The sequence below is a fragment of the Lipophrys pholis genome (assembly GCF_963383615.2).
Source record: "Lipophrys pholis genome assembly, chromosome: 19".
NCBI lineage: Eukaryota > Metazoa > Chordata > Actinopteri > Blenniiformes > Blenniidae > Lipophrys > Lipophrys pholis.
In genome coordinates this window covers 20444601-20461125 of record NC_137647.1, presented here as the reverse complement: position 1 = coordinate 20461125, position 16525 = coordinate 20444601, and the positions used below count along the sequence as shown (strand labels likewise).

The following is a 16525-nucleotide window of genomic DNA, read 5'->3' as shown; positions in this document are numbered from 1 at the left end:
GTGTCTTTTAACGGCAGCAGTCCAACAACAGATCAGCGAGATCCGGAGCCGACTCAGTCCTGGCTGAAGAAAGGCTGACGCCACACTTTTAGTAGATCTGCCTTCAGCTCTTTACAATCACTTTAGAAACACTGAGCGATGTAATTGATAGTTAACGTGATGATGAAGCGGGAGGGGCTAATGGAGAGCGTCTGCATTATCTGTGATGGAAAGAAGCTCGTTCACCACACGTGAGAGCGAAGACGCACGGAATTCACTGTTACTTTAAGAAAGAGTCGTGCCGCTATCACGATCTCCACGACTAAATATAAGTTATGTACAATAATAGTATACCGGAGGGCTTCAGTGACGTTTCCTTTGTCTATAAATATACACACATTAGTCTGCTTCACTTCACTCAAGTTCAACCACAGGCTAATAAATCCATTAGCCTCAGATACACTCATTATTCTTATTATTTTATTTTATTATTATTCACAGCACATTTTTTGTCCAAACTGCTTTTGACCTGTACTTATTAATATGAAAGTGGGTTTGTATGTGTGTTTGTGTCGGGGGTGTGTGTATTTGTTTGTGTTTATACGCAAATCTGCACAAGTCAAAGCCAGGCCTGTCACATGCTTTATTTAGATTTAGCAAAAGATGATGAGAACGTTGTTTTGGAAAAAAATAATTTTTGTCATTTAAATATTTTGATCAACATTTCGTATTTTGAATCAGGATGGTTCAGCGGTCTGCAACCTTTAAGACCGAAAGAGTCAATTTCGAGATTTTCCACCAAATCAAATTTACCCGGAGCCGCAAAACACGTCAATCCTTTAAAATGAGGAGAACACATCTTCTAGAACCTATTATATAAAGTAGTTTTGGAACTACTTATGTTGCATTTATGAAGTTTTAATTATGATTAAGGATGGTGAACATTTCATTACATATTCTGCTGTTTTTGTACCTGATTTTAGCAGTTTTATCCTTCTTTTCTAGATTTGTCTAGACCATTTTGACATCATAGAATAGAATAGAATAGAATAGAACTGAAAAACTTTATTAATCCCAGAATGAATTTCCTTTAAGTGTTATTCTACACACAATAAATAGAAAGTTGACTATCAAATAAGACCGTGACTCATATAAGCACATAAAGGATGAAATTAACCAAAACATAACAGAGGTGAGTTATAGAATCGTATGAAAAGAAGGATATTTTCGCCATTTTAACCATTTAACTCCTTTCTGTGCAGTTTTGTTCATTGTTTTTTTGCCTTTTAGAAATACGAGTCATTTTAGTTATTCCTCCCAATTTCACGACCTTTTTTTATCCAAGAGATGAAAGTAATTTGGAAAATGACTCTGGTGTGTAAATAAAATTAATAGAAGATGAAATGTTTATGTAGTTGTAATTTACTGAAAGCTTCATGGAACCACTAAAAATGGTGTCTAATAATGGCAAAAGGACACTTCTCCTCATAAGGGACTTTAGAAAGAGAGATGATTGTGGATAAAAGTAATTGGAGAAACAGTGTAGTAGTTCCCAACATTCCATGTCATTTTTCAGAAGAAATTGCTGTTAAATCAAAAACTATGTTTATTTTTTGGGGGTTTAAAACTGTTCTGGATTTGAGTATTTAGTTGAAATAGTATGAAAACAGTACGATAAATATAAAATGAAAGTTATAGGCAAGATATTTGTAGGGTTATTGCTTAATAAATATGGCTTGACCATCATTTTCTCAACAAAAGCATCCGGTCAGTGAAAATGAGGTTTTCCACTGTTTTGCCAAATTAAGTCGATACATCATCTCTTAAAGTTAAAAACAGGAAGTTCAGTATTGAGCAATAGAGACAATTGCATGTTTACTCTCAATGCAGAAAAATAAACAGCACTGTTGTTTTAATAACAATTCTAAATATGTCTCACTTGCAGTTCATTTGCATGGAGTACTTAAGAAACCAAGAATAAAATGTATGCCCCCCCCCCCCCCCCCCCCCCCATATTTAAATGAAAATGTTGTGTCGTGTGTCGACAGCATGTTTCACATGAGTGAAAATCAAATTGTGGTTCAACCTGGGCTGATAGAAACTACAGTCTATCTGTGGTGGAGCAGAAGTCTCCAGTTGCAATACGTCAACCCCTCATGCACTTCGGTTCTCGCCCTCCTCCACTGGTCCCGTGCACAGGCTTTGTTCCGTGATGGGCTCGTTTCTCTCAGTGGCGCTCTCGGCCGGAGCACCCTGGCCACGCGATGAGTCACCGCGGTGAGCGCCTCAGCTAACCCCGACGCCGCGTTGCTCGTTGTCATGCATGCCCCAGCATCCGGGGAAGCGGCTGCCGCTTTCCTCTCCGTACTTTGTGGTGCTACTGTGAGCACGTTTGGCTGTCTGTGGGTCGGTCTGCGCTCCACATCTGGACGTGAGTCTGAGAGACAAAAGCCAGAGACTGAGGGGAACCTCGCGGTGTTGCTCGCCGTGAGTGTAACTGTCTGTTGAAGTCAACGCGTGAAGTTGTCATGTGAAGCGTTCTGTCCTCAGGAGCAGATCCTGTTGAACTTTGACCTTGTATTTTTCTGGTGAGGCTATGGGCCATGTCATGGACTCAGATGAATCAGTGAGACTGATACATGTGAGTTTGTTGACCCGTCATCACACAGTTGTGACCTTTCGGGCTGATGGTCATTGATCCTGCATGTAAATCCTTTTAGAGCTCATTAGTCGTCTCCCATCAAGTGAAATCACTCTATGTTTACACTGGAGGGGGTTTCCTTGTTTCCTGGTCAGCGACTTTTGAAGCAAACTCAGGTCTGGGTTTTTGTTATTTTTTATTTTTTTCCTGATGTTTTCTCATGTGAAATGATTCCCTCCTATTTGCTGTTCATTCTTTATCTCAAAGTAACAGACAGAACGCCTGCCCGCTGTGTCTGTGTGGTGCTATTCAGGAGGCTGACTCACCTCCATAACTTAATGCACACAGTCACCTTCTTACCCCGAACGGGCCCACTAGCTCCTGCAGACACAAATTGGATGAGAAAGCAAAATGCCAGGTTATATGTGGCCGAGGTAGCGGGAGTACTGTAGCTGGGTGGCTGGGCTGGAGCGCCCCCTCTGGTCAGGAGGGAGTACAAGCTGTTATCTGTGCTCCTTTACGTCTTCTATATCAGCTTCTAATGCAGTCTTTAAAGAAACTAGTCGTTTTCGATGACCAAACGAGTCCACCATGCCTTAATATAATATAATCTTAACAAAATCTAAATTATTACGCATTCCTCGCACAGTTCTAATGTGTGGCAACCTGTCCGGGGTGTAACCTTTGTTGACTATAATCAGCCAGATGAATGGATCAATGTGTGTTAAAATCAATATCTAATATAACTAAAGACATAGTTTTAGGAACAGAACGTCTCACAACAGGGTGTAACAGGTTGAACTGGGAAAGCAGGTGAAGGCAAGTTTATTTGTATAGCACCGTTCAAACGAGAGGGAATTCAAAGTACTTCACAAAGGCAAAGAAATATGTCAAATTACATTAAAATAATATAAATAAAGCAAAATATTTAAAGACTAGAGGCAATTAAAACAGGATAATGAATAGGAAATAATTTAGAATAAAGCTGATAAAAATGCATTTATAATAGGGAAAATTATAATGATTACAAGGAGTAAAGTAATCTAATCATGACATTGCTGCAGTGAACAAACTCCACTTTTAAAGTAAATAATGCTTCATATTTCACATGGCTCTGATGACATCTAAATATCTGTATTGTGACAAAATCAAGTAAAATTCTTCCCTCAGTGAGAGACATTCTGTGTTGAAGTTAATTGATTTTGTACTTTACTTGATTTTGAAAAGAAAATAATATCATAATGGTTAAACACCTTCAATCACTGTGACACAGAGAGATAGATTTAATCCCTCCGATAAAATAATAACGCATGAGGAGGGATATATTGATCCCCAATTATCCTCTGCTTGGCACACACAGCACATCACTAATGCCCACCCGTCTTCTACACGTGCTTCATCCATCAGCGAACTCATGATGCACATATACTATGTGGATTGTGGGACGAAGCTTTAGTACATTTAAGAAAAATCTTCTGTAGAGATAGGACATGCAAACTCCACACATAAATACCTCAGAAATACCCTGTGGGTTTCTACCAAAAACCTTCTCTGGATAATAGTGACAGTGCTGAACACAGAGCCAATTAAAAGCCTAAGTTTAACTACTTTACTAACTGTAAACAAAAGGCTGCCACTTGTAAAGAAAACACACACTAAACTACATTAATTAGATGTAAACAGCAGTGAGTGTGCATGACCTTAAAACTTAGATACCAGACAAACAGCACCTGATAGATTTAAAGGCAATGTCTCATATAGGAAATGTAATACTGATATATTACACGTGAATTTCCAAAATATTCTGTCTTGTGGATGTACAGTAGCAAACGACATGCATATTAAGGTTTCAAAATTCCTCTCAATTTAATACAAAAAAAAGATGTGTATCACTACGAATCCACTAATTCGCAAATATCGAAGCATCGCAATTCCATGCGGCGGTGTGGAAATATGATGTAAATGCAATGCTGACAAATCCAAAAATACAGCAGAAATGAACGGTAGAAAGAACACAGAAGATCCAGGACTGACACAGCATTGCCTCGCCACATTAAAAAGTCTAAGAGCCTTGTTGTAATATTAAATCAAGCATTTTAACCTTTGTCGCCGCCTGTTTTTCACTGAGCAAATCTGGATATTATTAGCTAAGGGACAAGTGTGCAGTGCAGTCTGAGTTATGTAAAGAAAATTAATGATATAATGCAGGAAAAGTCACAGACACAGCTCGACCATGGAAGGACACTGCTATGACTCTGTGTGCTTGTGGCAGCCGCTCGATCCGCTCCGGCCATGTGCTGCTTACTCATACATGTCGGTCACAGTCGCTCACAGTTAGCACTCTCCGGAAAGCATCAACCGCGAGCTCGTGCTCTGTTTAGGCTGCTGTGCACTCGTTTGTCGGTAATACACATACTTCAGCGTGTGTGTAAGCAGCAGGATTCCTGACATCTTACCTCCTGCATCTCGGCCGTGTCCTTATATGGTCAGAGTGATCAATACTCGACGCATACTTTATCGCGAGCCTCCTCGGAAAACGTTCCCACCCTCCCGGCTCTGACTGGAGACACAAAGCAGAGGGGCCGGGAGTTCCTGCTCATCTGCTCCGGGGAAATCTTCCCTCTCATTGGAGCTCCAGCTCGCTCCAGCTAAACCCCCAACCTGCTTGGTAAGGAGATCGTCCCTGGAAGCCCTTTAAACCCCAACCTAAGCTCGTATTCATGGCTGGATTTTCCTCCCAGTCAAGCCGACAATAAGCCATGCGGCTGTTGCAGCTTCATATTGGGGAAAGTTCTGTGGAGGTGTCATACTCATCCCCCAAAGCCGGCCTGAGGCGTAGCAGTGTTTTGGGTTGAGCTCCATCGCCGGAGCGAATGTGGGTCTGCTGCTGCCCGAAATCCCACTCCACTGGTTCGGCCACCTGCTGATTGTGCTGGTTCGGATGGACTGCCTGAAGCCTGGGACTAACCTACATAGGCAACACGTCCCTCTCCCCAAATTGCACATGCACACACAAAGCACAGGACAGCGCAATGCGATATTACCTTCCAACCAGAACAAAGTTAATACAATCCTGAAAACTGCACCTCACACAGTAGAAGGCTCACTAAGAGGATTTATTCCTTCGGAAAGAGATAGGCTATTAAATGAAATGTGTGTGCGTGTGTGTGTGTTTGATGATAGTAAATTCCCTATTTGGATTATTTCGCCTCCCTCTCAGTGCCGCTTGATGGTATTTTTTAATACCGATATCCTTTTCAGTCCTGTTTGGTCCCTTAATTCCCTAAAAAGCCCAAACTTGAAATTCCAGGGTGTGTGCACTGGATCCGCAAGGATCAACAGATCAAATTAACAACGCATTGATTACTAGAGCTCAGAGAGGAGTAGTCATTTTAATTAATTTCTATGTCAGCCCTTTTAACATCCTACGTCTGAACTGGCACGGGATTAGCGCCTCACTGGAAAACATTTCTAACAAATCCTTCCCGATCAGCGGTGTCAAACTCATTATAGTTCAGGGGGGAAACACACCCAGCTCATAATAACATTCAGACGGCTCCTCCAAATGATAAATAAGTACAATTTCACTGTGATGGAAAATATGGTGAAATGTCCAAAATCTCAAGTTTTGAAGCCATAAGTGTAACAATTGACTTGACGTTTTATTGGAGAGTTAATCTTAATTTTCTTCTTGCAAAGTCATCCCAGAAAGCAGATCGCACCCTCTGGGTTCATCATGGAAAGTTCATTAGTGTTACCTCACAGTTTTCTTTCTTCTGTTGTGCTCTTTTTCTGTCTCCAGAGTCTGTGAGCAGGTGAGAGAGGGACACTGTCTGCCCCACTGTCCAGCGACACCATGAGCTGGAGCTTCCTCACGCGGCTGCTGGAGGAGATCCACAACCACTCCACCTTCGTGGGGAAGCTGTGGCTCACCGTGCTCATCGTCTTCCGCATCGTTCTGACCGCCGTCGGGGGAGAGTCCATCTACTACGATGAACAGAGCAAGTTTGTCTGCAACTCGGGCCAGCCGGGCTGCGAGAACGTCTGCTACGACGCCTTCGCGCCGCTGTCCCACGTCCGCTTCTGGGTTTTTCAGATCATCCTGGTGGCGATGCCTTCTCTCATGTACATGGGCTATGCCGTGAATAAAATTGCGCGATTAGACGAAGCCAAAGGGGGAGCTGGCTCTGCCGCTGTTAGGTCCGTGGGAGGAGGGGGCTACACGCACAGGAAGCCTCGGAAGATCTGCTTCGGGGCGCGACAGCACCGGGGCATCGAGGAGACCGAGGAGGACCAGGAGGATGATCCCATGATCTACGAGGTGCCAGAGATCGAGCCCCCGAAAAGGCCACGGGACCCGCTGCAGCCTACACCCAGGCCCAAAATCCGGCACGACGGCCGTACGCGCATTCGGGACGAGGGGCTGATGCGGGTGTACGTTTTGCAGCTGCTGAGCCGTACCGTGCTAGAAGCAGGTTTCCTGGCAGGCCAGTACTTGCTGTATGGTTTCCGTGTGACGCCGGTGTTTGTGTGCTCGCTGAAGCCTTGCCCCCACAGCGTGGACTGCTTCGTGTCGCGGCCCACTGAGAAAACCATATTCCTGCGCATCATGTACGGTGTGACCATTCTTTGCTTGACACTCAACATTTGGGAGATGCTCCATTTGGGCATCGGGTCCATCTGTGACATTCTTCGCCGTCGCCGTTGCCCGCCCCAGGAGGACGAGTACCAGTTGGGCTTGCTGGGCAGCAACGGCAACGTGGAGGGCTCAGTAGGGGGGACGGGGCCTGAGGTGGGCTCAGAGGGAGGGGTCGGCGGCGACGGCGCTGCCGATTACGTTGGCTACCCCTTCTCGTGGAACACCCCGTCAGCCCCACCTGGTTACAACATCGTGGTGAAGCCAGAGCAGATGCCCTACACGGACCTTAGCAATGCTAAGATGGCGTGCAAGCAGAACCGGGCAAACATTGCCCAGGAGGAGCAGCAACAGTTTGGCAGCAATGAGGACAATTTCCCGACTGGAGGCGAGGCCCGTGTGGCCCTGAACAAAGACATGATCCAGCAAGCTCACGAGCAGCTGGAGGCAGCTATCCAGGCCTACAGTCAGCAGCACCGGGCAGAGGAGCAGCTCGGTGACAACCAGGACGACAAGCCCCAGAGTAACATAATCCAGGCCCAACCTCAGCCGCAGCCGCAGCCTCAGAAAGAGCGCAAACACAGGTTCAAGCACGGGAAGGCGGGCAGCAGCGGTGGAGGCAGCAGCAGCAACAGCAGCAGCAGTAAATCAGGAGAGGGCAAGCCCTCCGTATGGATTTAACCCCAGACAACGTGACATATCTCACAAACATGTATATATCACGGACTGGATGATAAACTTTTGCAGTCTTTTTTTTGTTTGTTGAAAACACACCACTGTGCCTTAAAGAATCCTGCAAGCTGGAGAAAATGTGTATTTGTGTACAAAGGTGTGTTTCTTTAAAAAAAGAAAAGAAAAAAAGTGATGTTGCAGCTGACAATGTGTTTTGTCTGGGCTATCACTGTCTAACTTGAACCGTCACACCAGTACAACCTGTGTTAGGCTACAGCCTGTCGTTTACATGTCTCCTTCCCTGCAAGTCGTTGGGCAGATTGTTGACCTCTGTTGTCTTCCTATTCCCCCTGTCTTAGGGATTTCAGCTTTGGAAGATCACAGAATCATAATGAGCTCTCTAAGCGAAGCAGATTGATCCCAGATTGTGCTCGGTTCATGTTCCGTCCACTTCTCCGCAATAAGCACGTCGGCATCCTAATTCTCGGGGTATCAAAACACATCAGAGCGAAAGTACCCATCACAACATAGGATGCTACTGTAAGCAATGACTTCACAGTGTTGAAGCACTGTTACGAAAATATTTGCAATACAATGAAACGTAATCCGGTGACAGCGCCTGAAGCAGTGACTTTATAATGCAGCGAGAACATCACCTTCCTGTAGGCCGTGTCCTGTCCGTCATGTTCTGTGTCTCTTCAGCGTCATTCACAGCGCCACACTGCTGCGAGTCTTTAACATTTGACTGCCTGTTTGTGTACGTGGACGTTTTTGATAACAGGGCAACACCAGCTGCTGCTCAGGAAACAATGAGTCGGTAGAGCAGGTGTATTTTCATCCTGTCTACATCTGAAATGTCGTGTTTTCTTTCTCCCCCACAAAGGTGCATTAGTAATCTAGCTTTTATACCTTGTTTTTGTTTTTGTGCTCTTCTCGACAAAGGCTCTTTATGGCTATAGGACAAGGCAGCCAGTGCTTCACTATCGCTTCGTCTACCTTGTAGCTGCCTGCCCCCTGGTGGTAGGAACAGCTCTACCTGCATCCAGCAGCACCTTTACCAGCCGTAGTGTTCCCTTTTCTACGGACGAGACTTGTGTCACTCGTGTCTTCCCGAGTTCAGTGTTCGATGCACAAGGTTGCAATACCACCACGTTGTAATGGAAACAGGTTTAAAGCCATTACTCTAATTATGAGACCAAACACTGTTTGTGTGATGCAAGTGTCAGTGCCAAGATTTTATACTCGGCTGCTACAAAGCCTGGTTGTTTGTAGCTTTGGAATATCGTGGCCATGCTACTCCAGTTGTGCAAATATGCCTATGTAAGACCAACCCTTTTGTAAGAGTCCATTGTTTTGGGTTTTTTTGTTAGGTTTTTTTTTTTTTTTGTATTACAGTATGTGTTTTCATTTTTCTTAATGGAATTGAAAATAAACTCCAAAATGGAGTCAGTTTTTATGTTCAAGTCAGTGTTTTATATGAAAACACGCTTTTTCAATGACTTTCTTTTTTAAAGCAGAGAAAAACAAACAAACATGGTCTTTTCAAAATGAATTATCTGTATGAATATTTATGGGTATTGTGATTTAAATTGCCTTTCAGTTGTACAAAAAAAAAAGAAAAAGAAAAAAGTGAACTATCACATAATATATTTTTATAAAAAGTCAGGTACAGTGACTCAATGAAAAAAAGTCAAGTCTTTTCCTTGTATGTTACGGTATTGGTATTTAATGTATGTAGCAACCTTCTGGGCTGTATTTTAATAAACAGTGTTACTCCTTTTCCAATGATTTTCTGAGATCTGCTGAACAGAAGTGTACGAGGGGGGAAAAAGTGCCAAATTACTCAAAACCCATTCCAAGTTTGGCCCGGCAGAAGGTTTCCAAACAAGCTCCCTCAGTTGGTGACGCTAAATGAGGAAGGGGAAGGAGTCTGGGAAGACTTGCACTCTCTTGTTCTCGACTTAACAAATCTCATGTGAAAGATCTGAGTCTTTCTCTGAAAATTGTAAACTGGCCGAGCAAACCGTCCCCCCCCCCCCCGTGACGTTGTGAGGCTGTACGCTGCGATGTGGCCTCCTTCCCATAAACATGCTGCACAGGACGCCAGTGTGCTGGAGTGGAAAGATTCTGTCTGATTGGCTCGTCCACCACGGGGCTCCCTGCCTGTCGGTGGGCCCGGCCAGCAGCAGACACATAAATCAGCAGAAGTACTTTAGTCAGCTGTTACCCAATCAAAGATTGATAGTGTCTCGCCTGACGTCGCCCAGATCCCAATAAGTTCCCCGGTCGCTGTCAGTCCCGTCCCCCGAGGGCAAATCAAACCTCGTTAGGCTCCCCAGCACTAAGCAAAGTTTCTCTGCTGAAGTATTTCCAGCTGTCTGAGGAGGAGAGAATAAAGAGTGTTTAGCAGGAAGCTGGGATGGAGATCCTCTGTGGCCGCGAGGAGGCGACTTCCCGTCAGACGGAGGAGTGTCTTTGTGCAGGTGCCATGAGGGTACTCGGATACTCAGAGACCCCATCTGCACAAAGCCCGCATGACCGGCAGCTTGGCCGCACGTCTTCACATCTATTCTAGGCTGTACAGCTCAGATTGGAAAAAAAAAAAAAAAAGGAAAGGAGGAAGAAGTGAGGAACTTGGCCAGAAAACCAGGTCAAAAAGAATTACCCTGTGGCTCAGTTATGTTTTTATCTTGGCCTGTTTTCTCAGCTGAGTGACCGAAGAATAAGACAAGTGAGACGGAACAGGTCGCCGTCATCAGAAGCTGCTTTCAAAGCTTCTTTCATGAGGTTTTTCATCCAAATTGTGGAAACCAGACTGTTCCACACCAGTACGAGGGCTTTTCAAAGAAGTATAGTGTAGCACAACCCACTCAGTTGGTATTTTGACCTTTTTTTTTTTTCCTTTTCTTTTCTTTTCAGATTTGTGTGATATTTGACTTAGAATTGTCAACTTATATTCAATAATTCAGATTTACGGGTTGAACAATTCTCAAGGCTGAATGTTTATCATGCGACTCCCCAACATTGAACCAAACAATCAGTAGCCCTGCAAACTTATGCTAAATAATCATTTCTGGTTGAATGAGAGATTTCCTAATGATTTTCACACAAGATATTATTGGTAACTGCTATTTCTATTCTAATCTATTATTCTATTCTACTTCATTCTAATTACAAATATTTCCAGCTCTGGTAAAAAAAAAAAAAAAGGAGAGAAGATGCACTTTAAAGTGGATGTATACATAGAATTATCTCTGATATTTGTTTGAATATATGTAATTAAGTGAAAATTTCTTTAAAAAAATGAACAGGAGTAAATTGTTTCTTCCAGGTTTCGAAGCTTTCTAGGATGTATTGATGCATGCACTGGGTTTGTGGTGGAAATGGAAAACAAATAAAACGGGTTGTGTCACATCAGTGATGCCACACTGTTAACTGTCAGCCCACATAATACAAATGTGTGTTAATAAGAGTGTAGCGCGGCTGTGTCGTCCCCCCAGTATGTCTCTTATAGTCAGGATGTGACCATGATTACCGTTGCAAACTCAGAGTCATGTGTGTCTTTGTGTGTTTGGTTTTTTTAATGCCTTTTTTGCGACATGTACATTTCTTTGAATGCCACTCCGGTATCCCCTCGTCATTTTTTTTCATATCGAGGAAGAAAAATCGATTTGCATGTGAAAAGGGCCTATTTTCCTATAAAAAAATAAAAAAATAAATGAATAAATACATATTGAACAGCATCTCTCCATGCTTTGTGTTGGGTGGACACAGAAACAGGGAACGAGAGCCGTCCTGCTACAGACACACTGGGGCCTTGTTGTCAGTAAAAGATGTGTGCTTGATTTTGATTGGTGGAGAGCAGGAGGTCTCCGCAGACCTATCAGGAGAATTACAGCGGCATGAACTGATGTTGTGTCACTGGCTCGGAACGGCGTCGAACACCGACGACATGTCACTTCGGTTTGTGTCAGCCTGTCATTTTGTTTGTCACTTTGGCAGTTCAATCAGCGGCGGTGCGACGCCAGCGTGTGAGGGGAGAACATCTGAGTCTGTGAGGCTTTAAATCACATTAATGCATTATGAACCCAATGTTTGTTCCAAATAGCCACTGACCCTGAGCGCTTAATTATCCCTGACAATACAACCAACTCCTCAATCCCGGCCAAACCACAAAACGTGTTCAGAAAGCTCTCAGAATGTGACTTTACTTTAGTGGCTTCACAGGAAAAACCCCTGAAGAAGAGATAACAGAAGTCTAAATGGAAAGTATGTTTTTGTAATTTGCTGGGGGAGAAAAAAGAAAAAAGAAAAGAAAAGAAAGAAAGAAAAACAAGTTCCCTGGAGAGAAGTGCTGCAGCTGGATGTACAACGAGGTCACTGCTGCTATGACAGGAACTCCCAGGAGCAAAGTGTGTGATGGCAACTTGTGGCAGCGGGCTCGTTCCTCTAAAAGGAAACAAACATCTTAACGGCCTAATTGGCTGCATGCGCTGACCGCAACACGAGAGCAATAAGCACCTGCTGCGACTACTGCTGACATGTGGCATAAGCCCAAAGTGACTCATAGATTTACTTTTTAATGCACAACATCTGGAGTTCCTATTGTTGAACACGTGTCTAAACATACTCCTGTAAAGATTAAAAATACTGAACTGCAACACTCATTTGGGATTTCAACCCCTCAGCCCGACCAACTGGTTCGGAGGAGATTTGCTTTGCAAACTTCACGTTTCAATACAGCGCTCTCCTGATGGGTTGCTTTTATCAGTGCCTGAAGAAAAAGTTATGAAGGCCATGCAAACTCTAAAAGCAACAAATGACAAAGTGCACCGGTGGACATTGTGTAAGACGTCCTCTCAGTTCTCAATGTCCAGAAGCTCGACAAAGACTCGCCTGCATGTGCAGCATTTATGGCAGCAATGAGACCTTTGTTGAACTGCTACTGCAAGGCCACGGCACCGCAAAGGTTCAATCTTCTAAATTCTAATGATTCTCTCACATTTGATCAGATTGTGTTTGTGGGTCGAGGAGACCGTCCTGGCCTTGACCGCAGGGTGTGAGACCAATCACCTGGGTGAAATGGATATAAGGTGCCAGACTTTAAGATACAAGGTACCAGTGACAAATACACAAGAGCTTGTTGAGAGTGATGATCGTCACTACCAATCAGAAGACAGCTGCGTTATTGCTCCTCCTTATCGGACCCGTTCTGGAGTGCTGGGTACCTCAATGGAAGGGAAAAAATCGTAACCTTTAGCCACGGACCCACCGCACTTTTTGTGCCGGGGCGGGACGGGTTTTCGAGCGGTCCCACCCAAAGAATTGTGGAAAAAACCGCGACCACCGGTTACGATTTTCCGTCTCCCCTATGTTGAGGTACCTCGGTACCGTTCTTTTGGTACCATCCACATCTTCTGCAGTGGAGTCACATGAAAACCCGTCCCGTCGCATTCTGAACAGTGAGTTCGAGGCTTTAGGAGAAGAATTGTACACGATATGGCCAGTATTACTTAATTGAGAGAAATCAACAAAGTCACTCCAGTGATATTAACAACATCTTGTCTTCTCTACTCCCAGACACTCGTTGATCTGTCTGCTGCATTCTTTTCACTCGGGATCCTGGATCATGCAGCCAATATGTGTTTGCTTTCACCTACAAATGTAAACGACGTTGCTTCACACGTTGGCCACAGGGCTTTGTCTCAAGTCCAAGAGTGTACGCATCAGTGGTGAAAAGGGGTCCGGATGATCTGGAACTATCATTTGGGAACACTCTGACACAGGGCGCAGATGATATTTTGATAGAAGCTTGTAAAACTGACACTGTTCTGCTCCTGAAACGTCTTCCCGAGGGAGGCCACCGAGCATCTTTACTAAGGCGGTCATTTTTCCTGCCAAACGTGGAAAACCTTGGACATGTTGTGGAGGAGGGAAAGCTGCTCCTGTCTCCGGAAAAAAGATGAACCGTTGACTAACGTACCGAACCATCAGTCTACAAAAAAAGAGTTGTTATTTTCTAAGACGGTGTTTCTGCTGATGTGTGCTTGTGTTTGTGATTTATTGAACAGGAGCCAAACTGAATGCGACACATGTAGGATGCATACGTTGGCCTCAGACCACAGTCGAGAGTCAGCAAGAGAAATAAGCAACATGTCGGATATGTGATCCATGTGTCTGCACCAGAATACCTGTGGTGAACCGTCCTTTCTCATGGACAAAGAGATGAAAGGTGGGGACGGTTTTAAAACAGGCTTCAAGACAATGTTCACTGAGTCGGTCATTTCTTCAATTGCCTATGAAATTTCTATCATCGTCACACTTCCTCATTCACTTCCTCATATGGTGATTAATGAAATGGTTTATGTTGAATATGAAAAAAAGTGCCAAACCTTTTGATAAACAAATGAACAAAAGTTACTGATTTCTGTATTCTGTATGAAATTAAAAATAAAATCCCGAGTCTCAATAACTCCTATGAAGCAGACATTCACAATAATAAAGCGATATTATGAAAACATGGAACTAAATTCCTGGGAAAACGAAACATTCCCTGGTATTTTGTATTGATGTATGTGTGAGTGAAAAGGTGGACCTGTTCATACGTACATAGCGTATAGAGTGTTGAGCACAGCAGCAGTCAGTCGTCCCAATAAAGAGCATCGAGATCAAACAAGAGAACGAGAGAAACCCTTTTAAGAATGGTCTCATTATGTGTCCCTTTGGCTTTAGCAAGTATTACCCTGAAACACTGAGAGCAAGCTTAATGGTGTCTTCTTTTCTTTCTTTTCTTTTTAACATTTAGGCAGTTGAATGAGGAAAAAGAAATATCTCAAAACACTTCCAGTTTTGCTCATTTCCTGGATGTCAGCAGTCGGTGAACCTGCTGAACACTGAATTGTGCAGGTGGCAAGAGAAGAAGCCTAATCGAACACAGCTGTTTCAAATTGAGGGATCATTCACAGATCTTGGCGCAGACTGGGCCTGCAGATGCTTCCGGGAACGGGAAGGACGAGGCCGGGAGACGTGTGCGAGGATTGCATCATTTAGTGTGTGTCGGGCCACGTTTCCACGCACCCGGGTATTTTACAAAAACTGTGATATTTCTCTGCTTTGGGCCACATAAACGCAGCTCTGTCGTTTGCATCGAAAGAGGGGAAGACGGAGATTTACGTCACAGCATGCAAAGCGTCAGCTTCTTCTTTATCTGTTTTATATTCTAACGCCACATTTAGGAGGCGCTCCCCTTGTTTATCGGTTCAAACAAGCAAATCGTTTGGCTGAAAGAACAGAACATAACTCGCACCATTCATGACGTTGTGTTTTTTCCAGGACCCTGATTGGCTATCCTGGCTTCACACTTTTCATTACACTGCCCCCTACAGGTTTGGCATGTTCATAGTAGCTCTGAACCTGGTGTATATGCGGGTCGTGTAAATGAAAATTGTTTTGCAAACATAGAGGGGAAATATCAGTTTTTTGGGAAAACGTGACCCCAGTTTAAAAATAAAACATTGCAAACATTTGCAAAAGTCACTTCTTCTTATCACAGTAGTCCAGGCGTCATCAACCACTTTGAAACTAAGAATTACTTCAAATATTGATTATTACAAAAGACCACTTGTCTCAAACCAATTAAAAATTTTCAATTGAACATTCTTTTGTTTGTACAGTTTCAGGTAAGTTTCTGAAGAAAATAAAACAGCTACTTGCTCAATCACACTCTAATCAACATTACCCTTGTTGGTGCTTTCTATAAACCCACATTATGAAAGGGGCGTGCGTTTCCCCTTCTAATCCAAATTTTACCACTGCAAGGTATAAATGTAAAGCTTGAAGAAATCCTATAACACATTTATAGTGTGTGCGGTTACTTTCTGTACCGACTGCTGTTATTTAACATTTGAACAAACTCAAATTTATCAGAAAATATACTAAATTGTGCTTCTTTTCATGTAGGTCAGGTGTAAGCAGTTAACATTAAAAGACTGTTACAACTGGGGCCGACAGAGTCCTAAATTATCCCTCTACAGTTCTGCTGAGTATAAACATATCCCTTTATAAAAAGCTGTTTTTAATGAGCCACTGTTTCACTCTGCACCAGTCAAGTTCTTGTATTCCCCCGCATGTTCTATCTTGGAATAATGAGTCACACCACTTATTGTCAAATTTGACCTATGAGTACTTCCATGTTCATGGTGGAAACTCAAGCATTGCAAAGCTTTTATTTCCTTTTTTCTGTGGGTTAACTGTTTAGTTCTGCTCAGGTTTTACAACAGAGGACACGCGACATCGAGGTTTACCTAAAGATTCCTTATAATTGTTTAATATATTCTGAGCATGTAAGAATAGAAAATCCCTTTAAAATACAAAATAATATATAATGACAAAGAAATCATATGGTCGTCTAGGATGTGACTCAACATGATTTATAATGCCTAAAAACAATCTAACTATCGAGATAACAAAAATAATTAATGATAGAAAAAAACTATATAATTGATTTTTTTTTTTTCCATGTCTCGCTGGACAAATGAATCAATAAATGAAATCGTATGGACAGTGATTTAGCAATAATTTAGCATTTTGAATGCAGA

General features: G+C 43.2%; 1 protein-coding gene across 2 annotated transcripts in view; it reads left to right on the top strand.

Annotated features, from left to right (window-relative positions):
* Positions 1–9706, top strand: part of gjc1 (gap junction protein gamma 1) — a 51551-nt gene extending 41845 nt beyond the window's left edge. The window contains exon 2 of one of the 2 annotated variants that reach the window (XM_080486966.1): positions 6423–9706. In XM_080486966.1, the coding sequence (XP_080343092.1) occupies positions 6477–7937 (1461 nt within the window). In that variant the 5' untranslated portion in view covers positions 6423–6476 and the 3' untranslated portion in view covers positions 7938–9706. The remainder of the gene's footprint in view (positions 1–6422) is intronic. The other variant, XM_080486967.1, reaches the window with a different exon arrangement.
* Positions 9707–16525: the final 6819 nt, after the last annotated feature.